At 34.6% G+C, this 22,143-nt stretch overlaps 2 protein-coding genes and 1 pseudogene across 2 annotated transcripts; 2 read left to right on the top strand and 1 right to left on the bottom strand.

Moving 5' to 3' along the window:
• Positions 1–576: 576 nt before the first annotated feature.
• LOC128396261 (serine-rich adhesin for platelets-like) lies at positions 577–15,593 on the top strand. Its single transcript, XM_053356817.1, is given in 15 exon segments — positions 577–1,057; positions 1,206–1,247; positions 2,635–3,402; positions 3,482–3,682; positions 3,775–6,729; positions 6,732–7,682; positions 7,714–7,901; positions 7,904–10,177; positions 10,216–10,884; positions 10,977–11,242; positions 11,561–11,659; positions 12,116–13,314; positions 13,387–13,566; positions 13,652–13,726; positions 14,551–15,593. Coding segments are annotated over 15 exon segments (10,149 nt in total). The 5' UTR covers positions 577–957; the 3' UTR covers positions 14,733–15,593.
• A 511-nt stretch (positions 15,594–16,104) lies between these two features.
• On the top strand, positions 16,105–17,674 carry LOC128396065 (uncharacterized; annotated as a pseudogene).
• A 2,078-nt stretch (positions 17,675–19,752) lies between these two features.
• LOC128396069 (ceramide-1-phosphate transfer protein-like) lies at positions 19,753–21,672 on the bottom strand. The gene is made up of 3 exons (XM_053356590.1): positions 21,188–21,672; positions 20,912–21,090; positions 19,753–20,606 (listed from the first exon to the last, which is right to left on the bottom strand). The coding sequence occupies exons 1-3, from the start codon at positions 21,313–21,315 to the stop codon at positions 20,260–20,262; spliced, it is 654 nt and encodes a 217-aa protein (XP_053212565.1). The 5' UTR covers positions 21,316–21,672; the 3' UTR covers positions 19,753–20,259.
• Between the last annotated feature and the right edge of the window lie 471 nt (positions 21,673–22,143).

Genomic DNA, 22,143 nt, shown 5'->3' with positions numbered 1-22,143 from the left:
TTGTTTACAGTTTCATAGATTTTTGAACTTACTGAACTTGTAAAACTGAAAACTAATCAAGTTAAAGGCTTAATTTGTCTTCTAAAACGGTTTCATGAACATCAATCATGCAAATATGAACAGTTACCTTGTTAAACCTTAACATGAATTTTTCTCCATCAAAATATTAAACAAAAAAAAAATGATCATCAAAGTAATCAAATGAAAGAAATGGTAATGCATTCATATTGCAAATTATATTATCATGGATAAAGATGATGATGATATTTGCAGATGATAATCAATTGATTATCTGATCAAATATCGTATTGTGGTGATGAGAAAAAAAAATATGTAAGAATAGAAAAGGTTGGGATAAGAAAATTCTCTTTTGGGTTGTTCTTTTTAGAGAGAAAAGAAAACAAGTTCCTTCTAGAGAAAAAATAACATTACGATGAATCTTCATAAGGCGTAATTCTTATCATCATCTCTCTCATTCTCTCTCAGTTTCTCTCTCTCTCTTTCTCTCTCTCTCTCTCTCTTCTTTCTCTCTCTCCCCTTCTCTTTCTGCTAAATTCACTTGGACTCATGGTAAGAACTTGCTGAATATCTTTCAATCTGATCATCTTATGCTAGGGACGTAGGCTCATCATCTTCATCATCTTCTCTCTCTCTCTCTCTTCCTCTCTCTCAAATTTTCTCTCTCAGTTCATCTTCTCTCATCTTCTTAACCCTCTAACTGTTATTTTATATCGTTTACTGATTTCTCATCAAATATCAACCTCAGATCAATTGTTATCGTTATGCTTTAATTCAATATTATCCTTGTGCCTGAAAAGTTTTTCATCTCTTTCTTTTTTTTTTTAATTGTTGGTAAATTTGTTGACAATTTATAGTTGAAATAAAATTGACCTACAACAACAAACGATAATAGATAATAATTGATAATCTACAGATTAAGTTAATCCATTAATCGTTATGGAAAACCTAACGAGACTCTTACCCAGGAATATAATATGTGCCAAAAATATATTTCTTTTCATTTCTCTGGTCATATGTTTCACTTACGTTAGTTCAGGTAAGTGTTTGTCTATTTGTTTAGTTTGTGTGTTAATTGTGTTCGTGATTGGATCACAATTAAGGATTAATTTTCTATCATAATCATGAGAGAAAAGTAAAAGTATTTATTCTTATATGCTCACGTTTTCTCAACGATTTTTCTTCAGCTCCATTCCCGTTTGGAAGAGTCAGATCTCCGAAAGAAAAAGGTAAGAAATCGTTCATTTTTCGATATAAAAAACTTTCGTTAATCATATTGATTAGTTTTAATCAACGAAAAAAGAAAACACAATTACCAATCGAATAGAGGGGAAAAAAAGTTTCGAAAACTAATCTTGACCAATTCTAAACGATATTTCAAACAGGTTGATTATCGTGTTAATTGTGATGATGATTAACAAGTGACTCTTTTTATTGATTGTCGTTGTTACATTTCAATTGTGTGATCGTTGGAAATCATTGATCTTTGGTTCTTGGTTTCATCTTAGAACTGGATTTATATATATCACTGATTATGAGATTAATAGACTTCTTGATTGGTTAATCATGAGAAAAATATTAAGTTAATCAAGTTAATCTTTGATAACCCTAAGGTTATTTCAACAATGGTCAAAAAGGATAATCATTGGAACCAGAAATTTAAAGTTTCCTAAAAGATTATAAACTTTTCATTGATCAAAATGTTACTTTCTTATTGATAATTAGATGATTAGATTAGATTAGCAATCTAATTCCTAATCTAGATGAAAGTGATCATCATAATTTGGTCTATTATTTGACCTCAGGCCATAAGTAAAAGTAACTATTAGTATCTAATATTTAAATCAAATCCTAATCTCTAATCCCAATTTGTTTTTTTCTCATATGTTTAAGTTACAAATTAATGATTATCCTTAATTTACTCGGATAATATTGATTAATGATTAACCTAATCCTTGTGGACAATCAATGTGACAATGTTAATGATTAGGTTAATTGCTTGAGTTTATAAAATGTTGTACAGTATGTTAATTATTATTATATGATATTTATTATTATGATAACATTATTTTTGTGGTTTGTTTGTCTGAACGGAACTAGAAAATTAAATTAAACGGTAATTAAATTTAATTGCCGTTTAATTTTTTCACCGGAGTGACTTACAAACAAAGTAAACAACTTTACCCCTGAAGGAAAAACAAAATTAAAGTTAATTGTTAACTGTAAATAGCAATTATCATAAAGGTATCAGTGATATCATATGAACTCTCAGGTCTTATCATTATAATGATTACACTTCCTAATCAAAAAATTAACATGTTGATAGTTAGTTAATTGTTGATTATCCTCTTTAAATCAATGACAAACACTTTTTTTTCAATTCAATCAAATAAATTTCTCATTGGGACCTTGTTAATTGTTGATAATCATAATAATTATCAGTTTGTTATCCAATAATTAAAGGTTGAAACATTGATCGTTCGTCACTTACTTCAAACTAACGGTACTTTTTTGTCAATCGATATCAAGTGTATCGATTGTTGTTTGTGTCAATTGATTAATTGTTAATCATTTGTTGATAGTTTGTTAATTTTTGTGTCTCCCTTTTCTGATTAGGTTGTTACTTTATGTTAAAACATTATCAAAATGGTGAGCAAATTCAGACAAATGAACCATGTCTTAACTGTACCTGTGTTAATAGCATGTTAATGTGCTACCTGAGGGTTTGCCCGTTCATTAGGCCCGTCGATGAAAATTGTCTGGTTGAAAAAGTACCTGGAGAGTGTTGCCCGAGGGTAACATGTCCGGAGACCGATATTGACCCAGAATCTGATCCTGAGCCGACATCAACTACTAAACTATTAGACTTGACAACACCCTTACCTCGAACACCTATTGATAGGCTATTGACTAAATCGACGACGATGTTAACGTCAACTACTACAACCAGAATTCCCGAAACAACGACCTCTCAATTACCACGAACAAGTTTAGATAAAATGTTATCAAGATCGGAATCACCAGTCGATGGACGTCAAGATGAAATTAATCTTCCTCATGATGGTAAATCAACTCCAAGTGGACTTTCAACTTCTACGACTTCGAGTGTAAGGTCAAGTTCACCAAAGGGTGAAAAGAAAGACCCAACACCGACACAATACACGATGATGGATATAACCTCAACCTCTCACCCAACGAGTATTTTACCGACAACTTCTCGTCGTCCAATGAACGGCAATGAACCTTCACAGCCACGAAAAGAGATCGGACCATTTTCACCCATGGAATCGTTTACCGAAGGCTACCTTCCAACTCGAGTCACTTGGAAAAAGACTGAGCCCAATAAAAGACCCGCTCCAACTCCGGGTGTTATTCCGGGTGAAGGTAAATCGATCATTTCTCTTAATATATTGCTAAGATTTTTGACAATTTCTCTCTCTCTCTTAATCTTGTTGACCTTTAGGTATTTGTCGACACAATGGAAGAATCTACCAAAACGGCGAAGAGGTCACCAATAGTGACCCTTGTGTCGAGTACTGTGTTTGCATTAACAGTGTCATCTATTGCGATGAGATCCTTTGTGAACCTCATCAAAATAACGACCCAACCGTTAAATGTGTACCAATTAAACACGCAGATCGATGTTGTACCCGCTACCATTGTTGTAAGTACTAAGTTTTAAATGCTCGATTAGAACAATTTTGAAAATCGAATTTTCTAAGTAACTTTTTTTCCGTATTTAACTTTGATCTGCAGTCAAAATTTCGTCTGAAGCTATTAATGGAACTGATGGAAAGGCGACAACCATTAGCGACGTTTCAACCACACGAACAACAATTCTTAAGACCACCGCTGAAACTGTTCTGGTGCGAACGGAAGATCAAGGAATGAGCGTACCAAGTACCGTTAAAACATCAACCACCCCAATTGAAGTCAATCTAACAACCGTAACTGGAGCTAAATCAACAACCACGACCACAGAATCATCTCCGACGGAAACTAAAGCGACCTCAACATCAGTAACTAATGTTACAGAATCAGAGCTTCCAACGACTAAAACAATTCCGATAAGCTCAACATCTTCTATTGGCACCGAAGATAATAGAACGACAATTGAGCAAAGCTCAACTACACAAACCTCTCAATCTCCATCTTCAGTTGTTTCATCGACATCAATGTCAAGAGATGAAGGAATTGATGAAGAAACAACAAGCTCTCCATCATCCTCTTCGACATCATCTACAACCTCGAAGGAAGATACTGTTGAAGTAACATCCAAATTACCTGGAATGGTTGAAGTAACCACATTGTCTTCATCGACTTTACCTGTTGTATCAACATCTAAATCCACAACGATCAAGAGTGAAATTGACGATAAATTACCAACTACTTTGAGTGACATTACCGAGACATCATCATCTTCGTCATCAGAACCTACAACACAAGAATCAATGAGACCTGAAGATAAACAAGTCTCATCATCATCGACAGTTCCAGTTGACACATCATCAGAATCAGAAATCAAATTCTCATCGACAACAACTCGAGGTGATATCGAAAGAAGTGAAACTACAACTCAAAGTTATGTCTCTTCGTCATCTGAATCAACAATTGATGATCAAAAATCTTCCACTAAATTAGATGAACCAGTAATTACAACTCAATCGACATCTACAATTAGCTCATCTTCATCTTCATCTTCATCTTCATCATCGACATTGACTGACGAAGATGAACAAAAATCGAGACTCGACAACAGAATCTGTACAATGCGAACTGAAGATGAACAACAAGATGCTACTTCGCCAACATCAATCGAGACAACAACAGAATCCAGAGTTAAATCATCAACAACTATTCAAACTTCGTCAGAAGCAGATGAGGTAACAACTAGTCCTTCATCATCGACTCGATCATCACCTACAGCAGCAGATCAAGATAATGAAGCGATAACAACACAATCTACAATGAAAGTATCAACATCAACACAACCACCAACTCAGAGTGTAGATGAAGATAAATTACCAACTACCTTAAGAGATATTCCTGAACCAGGAATCCAAACAACGACTACAATTCCTCGAGATACCGAAATCAGTGATGTTACAACCCAAACCTCTTCCACTTCATCATCTACACTTTCACCAATCGAAGATGTGAAAGCTAAATCAACGACAAAATCAACTCCTGAAGTAACTGATCTCGACTCTACAACAATCACTCAAAAATCATCATCATCATCAGTAACATCGACTTCCACATCAGCACCAATGACAACAACCACAACTACTAAATCCTCATCAGTTTCTATTGACGATGATGTAGAAACAACAACGCCAAGAGATGCTTTCGATTCCATTGTAACAACACAATTACCTTCATCGAAAGAATCATCAACAAAAGATTCAGTGGTGGACCAAGATGAAGTAGTACCAACAACGACATCGAAACCTTATCCTGTCTCATCATCGACATCTAAGAGTCAAGATGTGGACGAAGATGGTGAAGTCAAGGTAACAACTCACTTACCTGTAACTGTAAAAGAGTTTGAACTTTCATCTACTCCGAAATCAACATCGACTTTGGCATCATCACCAGGACCATCAATCGACGATGAAAATATTTATACGACAACTTCAGTTCCTTATTCAACTGGATCATCAACAGTCTCAATTGAAGATGAAACTGTTCAAACCACAACTTCATCTTCCAGTGATGAATCAAAAGATGTTGGAATTGATGAAGTCACAACTTCCTCGCCATCTTCACTCTCGTCAACATCCACTCCAATTGAAGAAATTAAGACAACTTCAACTTCAACTCAACCACCAACCACAATCAAGAGCAAAATAACAGATGATGACGAATCACTAACTACTCTTTCTGAAATAACTCAAACTCCATCTTCCCGATTACCGACATCATCTATTCCTGAAGATGAAAAGACGACAACCTCGCCTTCTCGACCTGTTGTATCAACATCTAAATCCACAACAATCAAGAGTGAAATTGATGATAAACTACCAACTACTTTGAGTGACATTACTGAGACATCGTCATCAGAACCTACAACAATTAAGGAACAGGAAACAAGCCGACCTGAAGATAAACAAATATCATCATCGACAACAGCTCGAAGTGATATCGAAATCAGTGAAACTACAACTCAAAGTTATGTCTCCTCGTCATCTGCATCAACAATTGATGATCAAAAATCGTCAACTAAATTTGATGAAACTGAGGTTCCATTAACGACTCAATCACCACATACTAAGGAATCTTCATCAGCTCCATCATCAACATCAGAATCAAGAGATGAAATAATCGATGAAATAACAACTTATGCTCCTTCATCATCGTCAACCCGATTACCCTCGTCTACATCATCAATCGTAGACAAAGTTAAAGAGACGACATTGTCATCTCAAACTAGAGATCCTGATTCTGTAACTACTCAGTCAACAATCACACAAAAATCATCAACGTCAGAATATACAGAAGATGAAGTACCAACGACTTTCTCAACATTATCTCATATTTTATCTTCAACGCAATCGACAACAGTTAAGAGTAAAGTCACTGAAATTACAACACCTTCCCTCAAAGAGACACTGAAGAGCGATTTGAAGAAACAACAAAAGCCACTAAGCTTGAAACACCAGAAATCGTTACGCTTAGAACTGTTGAACAGAAAGAGGAAACTTCATCCACAGAATTGACATCTAAAGCACCAACATCATCAGTATCTGACTTTGAACATTCAGATACAACGACAATGATGATCGACGATGAACAAGACAAAACAACCACCACATCACCTTCATATGTGACACAATCACAATCGACATCTACACAAAAATCAACAACACAATCACAATCGACAGTCACTTCATCCTCAGTACCATCAACAACGGTATCAGAAATGGACGAATCGGTCGATGTAACAACTACTCAATCTCCATCCATACCTGTTGTATCCTCTACACAACCACCATCATCATCGCAATCACCAACTCAATCAACAACTACCACTACCACTATGACAACGACAACAATCAAGAGTCAATCAGATGATAAATTACCAACGACAATTAGTGATATCGATGAACCTTTGGATGTCATTACATCAAGTTCAGTACAAGATATTACAACTAAATCAGTTTCTCTTGAGCCTGAAGGTAAACATGATGATTTAACGACTAAATCATCAACATCAATCGTATCAATTGAAACAACAACATTGTCCTCTCATTTGTCATCAACAACAATTAAATCTGAATCACATCCTGGCTCATCATCTACTCAAAGAATCGATGATGTTGAAGATGAACTGAAAACGACAACTCAATCTTCATTGAAATCATCAACACCACCAGCTCCGTCATCGACATCATCTACTTCATCAGAGTCAGTAACAGAAACAAATGATGATATAAATACAACTAAATTGTCACGCACAGAAACCGAATCACAATCAACATCATCATCATCATCATCAACAACAACAACAACTACAACATCATCATCGAAATCAGAGGATGAATTAAGTGAATCGGTAACTACTTCATCACCTTCGGTTCTCTCTTCGTCTACAGTCACAATCGAAGATGAGAAGACCACAACTTTAGCTCCATCCTCATCCTCATCCACAGCTTCAATCAACCGTAACTCAGTCAACAACAACCAAGAGTAAAGTTTCAGATGATGACGATCTACAGACCTCTATAAGTGATATTGAGGACGATGAAAAGTCAACAACTTCCTCTCCATCTTCGACTCAATCGACGAAAATCAAATCTGAGGAAAACGACCAGGAACTCGTATTGAAGGATCGTCACAAATCACAACACAGAAACAAGAAGATGTTACTACAGCTTCTTCAACAAATGAACAAGACCAAACTACGACACGAAAACCTACTGATATCAGCTCCATAACACCTAAATTCATCTCATCGACAGCTTCTCCAATTACTACTCTGGATGATACAGAAATCATTGATGCTACGACACAAACTAAGACTGACGACGAAGCGATAACAACACAAGCTACAATGAAAGTATCAACATCAACACAACCACCAACTCACAGTGTAGATGAAGATAAATTACCAACTACCTTAAGAGATATTCCTGAACCAGGAATCCAAACAACGACTACAATTCCTCGAGACACCGAAATCAGTGATGTTACAACCCAAACCTCTTCCACTTCATCGACACTTTCACCAATCGAAGATGTGAAAGCTAAATCAACGACAAAATCAACTCCTGAAGTAACTGATCTCGATTCTACAACAATCACTCAACAATCACCAGCAACATCAACATCGACACCAACAACTACAACTACTAAATCCTCATCAGTTTCTATTGACGATGATGTAGAAACAACAACACCAGGAGATGCTTTCGATTCCATTGTAACAACACAATTACCTTCATCGAAAGAATCACCAACAAAAGATTCAGTGGTGGACGAAGATGAAGTAGTACCAACAACGACATCGAAACCTTATCCTGTCTCATCATCGACATCTAAGAGTCAAGTTGTGGACGAAGATGATGAAGTTAAGGTAACAACTCACTTACCTGTAACTGTAAAAGAGTTTGAACTTTCATCTACTCCGAAATCAACATCTACTTTGGCATCATCACCAGGACCATCAATCGACGATGAAAATATTTATACGACAACTTCAGTTCCTCACTCACCTGTTGATCTATCAAGAGGAGAAGTCGTAACAACTCAATCACCAATAATTCATGAAGTCGAGGAAATGACAACAACGTCAGTTTCCGATTTGAAAACGATCTCAAGTACTAAACCAACCACTTTAAGACCTTCGTCACCAATTGATGAAGAAATTGAAGTAACCACATTGTCTTCATCGACCATACCTGTTGTATCAACATCTAAATCCACAACGATCAAGAGTGAAATTGACGACAAATTACCAACTACTTTGAGTGACATTACCGAGACATCGTCATCTTCGTCATCAGAACCTACAACACAAGAATCAATGAGACCTGAAGATAAACAAGTCTCATCATCATCGACAGTTCCAGTTGACACATCATCAGAATCAGAAATCAAATTCTCATCGACAACAACTCGAGGTGATATCGAAATAAGTGAAACTACAACTCAAAGTTATGTCTCTTCGTCATCTGAATCAACAATTGATGATCAAAAATCTTCCACTAAATTAGATGAACCAGTAATTACAACTCAATCGACATCTACAATTAGCTCATCTTCATCTTCATCTTCATCATCGACATTGACTGACGAAGATGAACAAAAAACAACAACTTCATCTCCAATGTCAATCGATGACATTCCTACTACCACGAGAAAAGTGTCCAGTGATATAACTGAATCAGAATATTTAACGACTCAATCAACTTCTAGGTCTGAAGTACCTGTTGTATCAACATCTACAACCACACCACAATCAGTATCATCATCAACATCTAAATTACAAGATGAAGTATCAGATGAAGTCACAACTTACTCTCCATCTTCCTCCTCATCATCGACCGTCCAACCATCGTCATCAGAAACAAGTGAAGATGTAAAAACAACAACTCAATCGCCTTCTACATCTCAATCAGTATCAATCCAAGATGAAGATGTTAAGACAACAACAGTTACTCAATCAGCTATTGTTTCATCATCTTCAACTTCACCCAAAGAAGAAGATGAAATAAGTGAAACAACAACAATTTCTTCATCAACTCGTCCTGACGTACCCTCAACTCAATCGCCATCATCATCAACAACAACAACGAAGAGTGATAAAGATGATAAATCAATCGAGGTTACAACAACTAAGACTCGAGACTCGACAACAGAATCTGTAACAATGCGAACTGAAGATGAACAACAAGACGCTACTTCACCAACATCAATTGAGACAACAACAGAATCCAGAGTTAAATCCTCACCTTCAACAACAACTCGAAGCGATGATGAAATCAGCGAAATTACTACTGATGGTGATTTGAAAACGACGCGATCTCAACCAACAATTAAACCTTTATCTTCAACGACATCAGCTGACGAAGAAGGTGAAAACCAACAATTTCGACTTCAATTGATGACATTACGACAACTTCTCAATCATTACCTGATTCATCAACATCAAGCAAGAGTTTGACAGAAAAATCAACTCAACCTTCAACAGTTAAGTCACCAGAAACAACAACAGAATACACCTCATCAAGAACTGATGATCAACAAGATATAACGTCACCCGAATCATCAACAAGAAAATCTTCATCGCCAGTCAAAGATGATGATATCGATCAACAAACAACAACTTCTTTGCCGATAGTAACTTCAACTCGAACCTCAACATCAGAATCAGAAAGCAGAACAACAAAATTATCTTCATCGGTTTCAGTTTCTGATGACGATCAGGTAACAACTGAATCTTACAAGACAACACAATCAGAGTCTATGCAACCATCAACAGCACATGATGGAGATGAAGTTTCTGAAGTCACAACGACTTCAACAAGAGCCGAATCAACAACAGGTAAATCAACAATCTCTAGAACAGATAACATTCCGACAACAATTGCTGGTCAACAAGATTCAACGTCACCTGATTCGATCGTAACTACACAGCGATCATCCAAAGATTCCGAATCATTGACAACAATTTCAGAATCCATAGATGACGAAGAAAGGAAAATCATAGCAACAAGCACAACATCGGTAACAAGATCACAATCATCTACGACGGAATTACCGATGAGTTCAACACCAGCATCAGATGAAGTAAGTGACCTTACTACGATCGTATCGACTTCTTCGACTCCTGTAGCTGTATCTTCAACTCAAGTGACAACGATTGTGAGTAAGATAGATGATAAGTTAACAACGATCGGTGATATTTCTGAAACATCGTTACCTGAGATTACAACAACTGAAATACAAGATGTAAGAAAGCCGATGATACAAGCCATTCAACATCACCATCGCCAACAGAAATGACATCTAAAGCACCAACATCATCAGTATCTGACTTTGAACATTCAGATACAACGACAATGATGACCGACAATGAACAAGAGAAAACATCCACATCACCTTCATCTGTGACACAATCACAATCGACATCGACATCTACACAAAAATCAACAACACAATCTCAATCGACAGTAACCTCATCCTCAGTACCATCAACAACGGTATCAGAAATGGACGAATTGTCATGCAACAACCACTCAATCTCCATCCGTACCTGCTCACCAATCATATGATACTTGACAACAATCAAGAGTCAATCAGATGATAAATTACCAACGACAATTAGTGATATCGATGAACCTTTGGATGTCACTACATCAAGTTCAGTACAAGATATTACAACTAAATCAGTTTCTCTTGAGCCTGAAGGTAAACATGATGATTTAACGACTAAATTATCAACATCAATCGTATCAATTGAAACAACAACATTGTCCTCTCATTTGTCATCAACAACAATTAAATCTGAATCACATCCTGGCTCATCATCTACTCAAAGTATCGATGATGTTGGAGATGAACTGAAAACTACAACTCAATCTTCATTGGAATCATCATCAACACCATCAACCCCGTCATCGACATCATCTACTTCAGAGTCAGTAACAGAGACAAATGATGATATAAATACAACTAAATTGTCACGCACAGAAACCGAATCACAATCAACATCATCATCATATCATCAACAACAACAACAACAACTACAACATCATCATCGAAATCAGAGGATGAATTAAGTGAATCGGTAACTACTTCATCACCTTCGGTTCTCTCTTCGTCTACAGTCACAATCGAAGATGAGAAGACCACAACTTTAGCTCCATCCTCATTCTCATCCTCACCTTCGTCTGCAACTTCAACTGTAACTCAATCAACCAAGAGCAAAGTATCAGATGATGAATCACTGACTACTCTCTCTGAAACGGACCAAACTCCATCTTCGCGATTACCAACATCATCTATTCCTGAAGATGAGAAGACGACCACACCATCTACAACCTCGAAGGAAGATACTGTTGAAGTAACATCCAAATTACCTGAATGGTTGAAGTAACCACATTGTCTTCATCGACTTACCTGTTGTATCAACATCTAAATCCACAACGATCAAGAGTGAAATTGACGATAAATTACCAACTACTTTGAGTGACATTACCGAGACATCATCATCTTCATCATCAGAACCTACAACACAAGAATCAATGAGACCTGAAGATAAACAAGTCTCATCATCATCGACAGTTCCAGTTGACACATCATCAGAATCAGAAATCAAATTCTCATCGACAACAACTCGAGGTGATATCGAAATAAGTGAAACTACAACTCAAAGTTATGTCTCTTCGTCACCTGCATCAACAATTAAGGCACAAGAAACAATGAAGCCAGAAGACAAACAAGTCTCATCATCGTCGACAGTTTCAATCGATACAACTTACTCAACAATTACACCAGAAACTTCAACTAATCTGTCAACAACAACACCACAATCTTCATCAACATCCTTTGAATTATCTCAAAATGTCACAGAACCAAATGATGTGACAACCGAAACATATTCAGGTCATTCTTCAACACCGACAGTCGTAACTCCAGAAGCACCAGTTGAATCACGAACGGAAGATAAAGAGACTCGAGTTACAATGACCGTGGTATCGACAAACGTCACCCAAAAACCCGTTACATCAGTTGAAAGTCTTTATCGACCCAATGATACCCAAACCTCTGACCGATACCTGACCACATATACAATCGGTGGAATCGATGATGGTGATCACACTTTCAATTCATCAATCACACGAATTCCTATCGGCAGTTCAGTTACTCCAGATTTACAAACAACCAGCGCTTTTGTGACTAGCACATTGTCACCGATTCAGACAACAACCAAACAAGATTATGTCGCATCTTTTGTTAATAAATCAATCACTGATCTTCCAGCTACCTCACGATCAATTGATTCAGTTGAAAAATCAACGACACAAAGTTTGAGGCCAATTTCACGGGAAGAAACAGAAATGTCCACTCCAATCAGTCCAAGTAATATAACCACAAGTCTAATTGAAAAACTATCGACAATTTCAATGACCACGAAAATAACAACACCACAACCGCCACCAACCACAACCACAACCACAACCACAACCACAACCCCAACCACCACCACGGCTGCCACATTCACTGAGCTTCCAACAACGACAATCCAACACGATAATATGACCAGTCAATCGGATGGAGTTGAAGATTCATGTAAGTTCATATCAATCAATTGATTTCGTTGGTACCAATAACTAATTTTCCCGTTTCTTTGATCACTTTTAGCTTGTGTTTTCAATGGTAAAATTTACCAATCAGCTGAACAGATCCCAAGACCTCATCCATGTGATTTCTGTTTCTGTTTCCGAGGCGACATCATTTGCCTCCAGCAAACTTGCCCACCGCCGATACCAAATTGTTATGAAACAACAATTGAAGGTTTTTGTTGCCCTCGATATGAATGTCGTAAGTACAAATAAACCCTAAGGCTAAATTAGTGATCATGTTTATCTAATCAAATTAAACTTTTTTTCCTCCTCCAACAATTTAGCTGTTCACATATCAACTGTCAATGTAACATCAACAACACCATTGCCTTTCTTAAGGACAACTACTCAAGTTAAAGGTACGTATTGAATGTCCAAAGACTGACCACCGTAATATTGACCTTTGAAATTGCGTATCCTCTCAAATCAATGGATATAATTATTTAGTTGATTGACCTGATTGTATTGATTGTTGCTGTTGATAAGAAACTGATTGGTTGATCTAAATTGAGATCAATCCAAAGTTTATCAAATTGGAGATGAAGATGATGATGATTTGGATGCCCAGATAGAGGGAGAAAGAGAGGTTGAGTGAGTTGATCGAAAGAGATTTAGAATTGATTGTGATTAGTTGGGACTAATTTAGTTCTATTAGAAAGTCAATGAGAACTGGATTTATGACCAACACCTTTGGAAGATTTTGTTTGACAGAGAGAAATTTATACTTTTCTTATGATCATGTGAACTAAACCTCACTAATCATCTTTATCTTTATCATTTAATTTGATGATGAACATTTTTTTATTCCTACAAGATGATTATAAATATTATACATCCATTGGCCATCAATTTGACCTACTATTTGACCTGAGGCCACAAGTAAAAGTCAATTTTGTTGTTGTTGCTTCATCGTCTCAAATTATAAATTCAAAACTAATCTCATCTCATTACAAATCTATCAATCCACTTAATCTTATCAAAAATTTACTTTCGATTTGTTTACCTTTCAGATTAACGAACTTTTCAAATCTCTCTCTCTCTCTCTCTCTCTCTCTCTCTCTCATTAATGGGATTAAGAAACTTAATCAACCTTAGAGTCAATGGTCAAGATACACTTTTAGTTGTTTGATTTTCGATTGAATTGCTTTTTATTAATTACTTTTTACTAATTATTATTCCACAGGTTGTGAAGTAAATGGTTCGATGTATCCGCTTGGACAGGTCATAAAACCGGCCAGTGGCCCATGTATGGAGTGTAAGTGTGAAAGCGATGGTGTCATGAGATGTAATCCACAAAACTGTTCACCGCAATCGCCGCTTTTACTACGAATGAGTCGAAACTTTTTCGCAACAAGTAAACGTTAAACTGGTTGGTAAAGGAGAAGAAAATTTCAAATGATTAATAATCAATAACATTGAAAAGAATTAATCAAATATAATTGTCAACAATTCGCAGAATCATTTGGATAAAAATCAATCAAAAGGATAATCAAGTCAACACAATTTATTTGATCAATTTGCAATTTTGCCACTTCGAAAGCTCAACTCAAATCATGTTCATCACTTTTAATCATCTTCCTCTGTGACCATTTTACCATCATTAATATTATTGATTCTCGTCTAATCTAATCATCTCTCATCCTCATCTTCACCATTTTCATCGTCATCATGCTCATCATCATATCGCCAAATTCACCTCATCATCTTCAAGCAATTGAGTCTATTGTGTGTTTATTGAATAGAATATGGAAAAAAAATTAACTCAATTGTATTAACTTAAATTGTCAAATATTATATCAGATCAGTGGTCAAGCTTTCTGGGAATCTCCGTGCCCCGTTTTCCGAGACTTTTGTGCCAAAACTATTGATCAACGGGACAATTGACCTAATTGTTATCTGATACCAATTCCTAATTCATTTTATCAATGACAACAATTGGTTTATATATATCACTGAATTTATCATGTAAAAAAAACTCCGACATACTCACAGGGTCTATTTCAAGGGGATCTTATAATAGACGCTAATTAATTCATCTCATTTGTATTTTGTAAGAAAAAAACAATTAACCGAAAAGTGATCTTCTTTTCGAACCCTTTGTACTATTGAATAATTGAACGATAATTTCTCAGTCTTAATCATTTCTCATGAGTATATTTTCCCATTTTTTTCCTTATCCCTTTTATTTATCATATTGAACAAAATAAAGAAAACAAATTTCGAAAATTTCAAAGTTTCCATCACAATTTAATCATCACAATTACACTGAATTGATCTGATATGAATTGCGAATTTAATTTGATTTCTCAATAGTGAATCTCCTTGATTGTGGTATAATTGTGTCGAGACAATCAACCGATTAAGATTACATGACCTTAACAATCAGAGAATCATTGGAAATTAGCTTGATTCTAATGATTAGATTTTTGGATTAACTGTTAAGAGGAAAATTAAAGGATTAATTTGATGATAAAGGTGAGAGACTAATTAACTTTGTAGGTTTAATTAAAACTCTCTAATGAGTGAATTTATTTAATTATCAAAATAAATAAGGATTTTTTGCTAATTGTTACATGATTAGTAGACAGTAATTAAGATTAAGCTATTTTTACATTTGTCATCAATGAAAAATTTCACTCACATCAGAAAAATTCAACAATCAATTCAATCAATTTACTCTCATTATGAGTAAATTAATTAAACCCTTCCGCTAATCCAAGGTAATCATTGAATTAAGATCGTAATCAATTGGTGTAAGTTTTTTGTCACCTCATCCTCATCATCCAATTTTAATCATCCTCCCATTTTATCATCTCTCTCAATTTATCCTCCAAAATGATTTAATCACTTAAGTCACAATCAATTTAATTTCTTTACACTTTAAATGTTTCCAACGTTAACTTAATTCTGTTAAGAAAACACATCAAGTTTCATCAAAATCAACGGAATTACAACAATTATGAGAAAATTTCTCATTCAAATTACTCTAATTGTCTTAATCATCTCAATTGTCAATTGTCAATCTAATAGTAAAAAGAAAACAAATTCAGAGATCGTCGTCCAAATGTTAATTGTCACCTCAAGGAACTTAAAGATTGTATTGAAAAAGTTGATCGTTATTCAAATGATACTCAATCGTACAAATTAATCACCACATCAAGAGGAATCGATGAAATTTGCTCGTAAGTACAACAATCAACTAATCAACATCCCTAATCCAATATCATAATAATATAACAATCAGCTAATCGAGAGCTCCCTGACCATCAACAAACTACTTACATATAAGAGATGATTAAAGTTAATCAAAATAATTGAATTTAATCAACAGAAACTCATTGGAAGGTCTTAATTGTTTGAAAGATCACATTGATAAATGTGGAACACCAATTCAAAAGGAGATGTTTGAATTTGCTTTGGAATCATTTCAAAAATCAATCGATAAATTTTGTAAGCCTGGACAGTTACGAGAAGGTAATTAGGTTGATTATTTTATCTCGCTAACAATTAAACAATCCAATTAACCTTGTGATCACCTTTGGTCAATTAATCATCTCATTCTTTTCTCATATTTATCCAGAATTCTTGAAACATTCACCATGTATTGCCGATAATATTTTGTCCAAGGACGAATACAAAAAGAACTGTAATCAACCTTATTTAATGTCCATCGACAAGGTCAACAAATTTGAGGACTTTGACGATCGACTTGACCTTACATGTTGTTCATACAATCGTTGGGAAAACTGTCTCCTTGAGTAAGTTCTGTCCATCGATTTACCTTGTGAATTAATTATCTCAATAAGATCTCTTATAATCTTAATCTTTCGATACCTTGACGGTAATTTAACGATAGAGATGATGATCTTTTCTTAACCAACTCTTTATTATTATTTCCAATTGCCATTATCACGATAATCTCAGAATGACCTCAGCCAAATGCCAGGGATTAGGACGTGAAGCATTAACTAATTTCATGGAAAAAGCATTCGCTGGATTAACCAACATGATTTGTAAACAAAACGAATTCAATTTCAATGGATCTCGATGTAATTCCCTTTATCCAGCTAATGGCGCAACTCTTGACCCTTCGATGACCAATAACCCGATCACGAAGTATTTGACTTCTTACTTTCGTTTTCTATTAACTAATTGACCGAATCGTCAAGTAACTTAATTAACTGTTAATTCTTACAAATTGTTACAACAATAATTTCCAATTTCTAATCAAAAACTTTGATTAAGGAAAAAATCAAAATTCTCTCAACTGATTGTTAATTAACTCGAACACAATTGGATCTGAGTTTATATCTTTTTTTCGTTCGATATCAATAAACTGTTACCGACGATTTTTTCGTTTTCGACTTTAATTGTTGGTTTGATTGTGAGCAGTTTAGTTCTACATGGCATTTCACCTAGTTCCCAACAATTTCTAGTGAGTATTAGACCTCAAACTCGAGTTGGGGAAGTTTAGATGGTATTCACTAGTCATATTTCAATATCAAGATCATTCGAGGTCATTCTGCATAGATACATGTTTCGTTTTCAAGGTGTACAAGAAACTTTCATGAGTCAATTAATCTTGATCATGAACTTGGCTCTAGTTAAATGTCATTATCTTTTTCATCAACCCCTTAGCTTAGGCAGATGGCGCTTAATTGTTGGTCATAATGAAAAAGAAATCATTTTAAATGATTCTTTTAAAGTAAATCTAATCTTAGCAAATAAACGTGTTTCATGTAAGCTTGATTTTTTGTTATTGATCTTTTTTATTTTGTATAGTTTACCAATTCGATATTAAACAAGATGGAAGATTTATCGACTTTCAAACCGGTAAGCAAGTAAACAATGGTATTCATCTTGAACAATGAATGCCAAATGCCAGGGATTAGACCTCAAACTCGAGTTGAGGAAGTTTAGATGGTATTCACTTGTCATATTTTAATATCAAGATCATTCGAGGTCATTCTGCATAGATACAGTTTCAATTCAAGGTCATTTGATGGCCAGAATCAAATTTAGACTCAATGATGAAGCTACTAACGAGGTTATAACTTTGAGACATGTTTAGTTGTTTATGATTCAGAAGCTTTTCAGCCAATTCTCATTAATTTCCTTTCAAAAAAGAGAGTTTAAGTCGAGAAACCTTTTTGTTTGGGGTATATGGTTGTTTTTGAATTTTGAATGGATTCTCAGACGGTGACTAATATAGAAAAGCTCCTTCGGAAACTTTTTACTAAATTAGAAACTTATCGTCTGGATCAAATGCCAGTTCAAGGTCTATATCCCGTTTATCAAAATGATTTTTGAAACCATGATGAATACCAACACAATTCAGTCCATTATAAATCCCCTGTGTGATGGAGTAGTAATGAGTTTGCATTCCGAAAACCATGAGTGCCAGTAGGTGGAAGCTGCCAAGAATTTCAATATGCCATATTCCCTATCCCAATCGATTTTTATACCATCATGACGATTAAAAAAGTTGAGTTGAGATATTTTCTCTGCTGATGATGCAAAGAAGCCACAGCCATTTTTAAAAAATAGCAATCAAGGGTGAAACAAAGGGCATTTTACCCAGTTTCCAACAAGTTTTTCTTGGATAACCTTTTTGCTTTTGAGTATTAAACCTCTAAAACTCGAGTTGTGGAAGAGATTTCAATTGTCATATTTGAATATCAAGATCATTTAAGGTCATTCTGCTAAGATACAGTTTCAAGGTTGTTTGAGGGTCAGAATCTATTCAATTTCATATTGTTCTTACCCAATTGTGACAATTCTTACAATAATATCTTTCAATTTCTAATCAGAAACTTTGATGTAGAAAAAAGATAAAAACTCTCTCATGTGGTTGATAATTAACTCGAACACAATTTGATATGATTGTCTTTTTTCGTATCATATCAATAAATTGTTGCCAATGATTTTAAATTTTGGTTTGATTGTGAGCAGTTTAATTCTAGAAATCATGAAATTGTTACAATTTTGTTCATTGAGCGAAAAATTAAATTGTGATGAAAACAAAAGGGAATCAATCAAATTGGAAATGATTAAAGAAGTAATTAAAAAAAATTATGACAATTAAGGAAGAAAATTAATTTTGAATAATCAATTTGATCAACAAGGAGTAATAATTGTGATAAAAAATTAAGGGACTACAATAAAAATACAGAGTAATTTAAATACGAGTTAATAAAAAATAAATTTAACAATTAAGGGAGAAGCAAAAATTTAAATTGTTTACCGATCATCAGATAAATCTAATTGTGATTTACTAAATACTTGAAATATCATGTTGATCATTAATTGTTGATCATAAACTTGAGATAATTGATTTAGGCGATTTGATTAATCAAATAATGGTTGCAATTTGTTTCTATCACAATTGTTTGATTAAGGATTCGGGATTGTTATTTGGATAAATTCAAGTGCACAAAAATTAACTAATTACAATTTTCCTAATTGTCAAATAGCAACACTAAAAGGCAAATGTAATTGAAATCATTTCCAATTAATGGTATTAATAAAATTAATTGTTCGTTTACGTCTATTCCTCGGAAAAAAAAGAAGAACTAAATTAAAGATAATCACAAATTATACCAATCAGACAAAATGAATGATTAACAAATTGCAAATAGTGAAAAGGGAAAAACAATTAACCAACAGAACCGGTGATTGGTAAATATAAGGATGCGGATGAGGAGGAAACGGAAATAGGGATTTACAGTTGCCATAAAAATAAAAATATGTCACAATCAATGAAAGAGAGAGAAAATTAATATTGATCAGGTTAATGATGAGAAACTTAATTGTTGCTTTGATCTTGATTGCTGTTGATTATGACGATGAGACGATTGATAATTAATCCTTTGTGGCATCAATTTCAAGTCCTTTAAGGTAAATCAAGTAAATTGTTGTCTTCGTAAAGTTTATTGGTTATATTATAAGCGGTTTCCGATAGTTCAGCCAAAGTTATCATGGTTTGGGTGAGTTTATCCTTATCGTCCCCTGGTTCACCACCAAAGGCTCGTACAATTAACTGTTCACGATTAGGTAATCCATACATGGCTAATGAAGCGGTTTTCCTGATCACCCACGGATGATATTTAGCTAAAGTGGCCTGGTAAGCAGTTCGAGCCGCTGGTCCAGTGGCCGCCGAATCTTCAAGTTTACTCACTTCCAAGATGAACTTAGAGATAAATGCAAGAGCTCGATGTAATCTCAACAATGTGCGAGCACCTAATCAACAATTAAAAGAATAAGAAAAAAATCTAATTAGTTTAAACATAATATTCTCAAATTTCTCAATGTCCAAAGTCAAAGTTCTGACCATTGATCAGAACTTTTCTCCAAAAAATTTGGTCGGAAATCATTACGATCAACAGACAATCGCCATATTCTGACGTGGCTTTGTACACTAATTATAAACATGTATTTCTTTATATTATTGGCAATCAATCAAATGATAATAATCATCAATAATTACGTTGAAAACAGATGAAAATAATCATTGATAGACGAAAGAAAATGATGAGATTAATCACCTGAAGGTCTTTCTTCACTTCGAAGTAGATTATGTTTAGCTTCGTACTCCATCATTGATTGTAGAGTAACATAATCATCGTTACACTTAGGATCATTTCGATAGGTCTCAAGAATATTGATCTTACTCTCGACATCGGAGGTCACAAATGAGAACACAGTTCCAAGACATTCAAAGAACCTAAAAAAATGAAGAAACAAAAACAAAACGAAAAGATTTACAATATTGACAATCAATCGAAAACAATTAAAAACTAATAGTCAACATGAACACGTACTTTTGTAATTCCTTATAAGCTTCGATATAAAGATCGAGACTCGAAGCATTTGGATCTTCGTTGTACTTTCTGAGACAATTACAAACTTTGTCCACATCGAATGAACTTTTACAGGTATCACTTGACATTCTTTGAACAATATGGTTACTGAATGATGATGGTGATGATTTAAAATGAGAATTTGATAAATAAATTGATGAACTGAAGAGATAGAAAAAGATAAACAAACAGAAAAGTAGAGTAAATTTAACGAGAGGTGGAAAAGTGTTGGTGGTGGAAGAGGAAGACGAGGAGATGAAGGTGGTGGTGAGAAGGGAGGAAAATGGTTGACAAGGAGTAACAGTAATTTGCTTATGGAAATGAGCGATTGCTTTTAATGGCGTTGATTTGATTGTTGTTGATTGTTGCGTTTCAGGTTGATGATTAGTGTTGACGGTGAAAAGGTTGACTGATGATCTGAACCAACTAATGGGAGGACGAACGACAATATAATCATACAGTTGATGGAAGTGTTTCAATGAGAGTTTGTTGATGTTTTTGATCGTTGGCTCATCAATGAACAGATGATTCTGTTGACAAGACATGAAGGATAGAGAGAGAGAGAGAGGAAAATTAGAAGACAGAGATGAAGAAAGAGAAAAAAATAGAAGACAGAAAAAGTAGAGTAAAAGAAGAAAAAAAAATATTAGAATGAGAATATTATTTATGTTGATTGAGAGACAATTCTATTGGTAATTCAATACATTTTACTATCGAATTAATTTGTTATATTGATTACGAATCAATAATATTCATGACATTAAAGAATCTAAATTGACAATAGTTAATTAGATTGATTGTTTTTCTCAAAGATTATTAAGGATATTGGATAAGGTTAAAGAGAAATGAAATTTTTATTTACCTTTATTTTCCTAAGGAGATTATCCTCTCCAAGATATTGATCTGTTTTCTAATAA

The sequence above is a fragment of the Panonychus citri genome, unplaced genomic scaffold, assembly GCF_014898815.1.
Source record: "Panonychus citri isolate SS breed McGregor unplaced genomic scaffold, ASM1489881v1 Contig00143, whole genome shotgun sequence".
Classification (NCBI taxonomy): domain Eukaryota; kingdom Metazoa; phylum Arthropoda; class Arachnida; order Trombidiformes; family Tetranychidae; genus Panonychus; species Panonychus citri.
The sequence above is the reverse complement of the archived record's forward strand: the minus strand, read 5'-3'. Positions and strand labels throughout refer to the sequence as shown.

Bases quoted from the DNA above. Each gene is read 5' to 3' on its own strand.
- LOC128396069 (XM_053356590.1), bottom strand. From the start codon at position 21,315: ATGTCAAGTGATACCTGTAAAAGTTCATTCGATGTGGACAAAGTTTGT. The intron at 21,091-21,187 runs GTACGTGTTCAT...TCATTTTTTTAG, and splicing joins GCTTATAAGGAATTACAAAA to GTTCTTTGAATGTCTTGGAA. The intron at 20,607-20,911 runs GTGATTAATCTC...ATTGTTGATTAG, and splicing joins AAGTGAAGAAAGACCTTCAG to GTGCTCGCACATTGTTGAGA.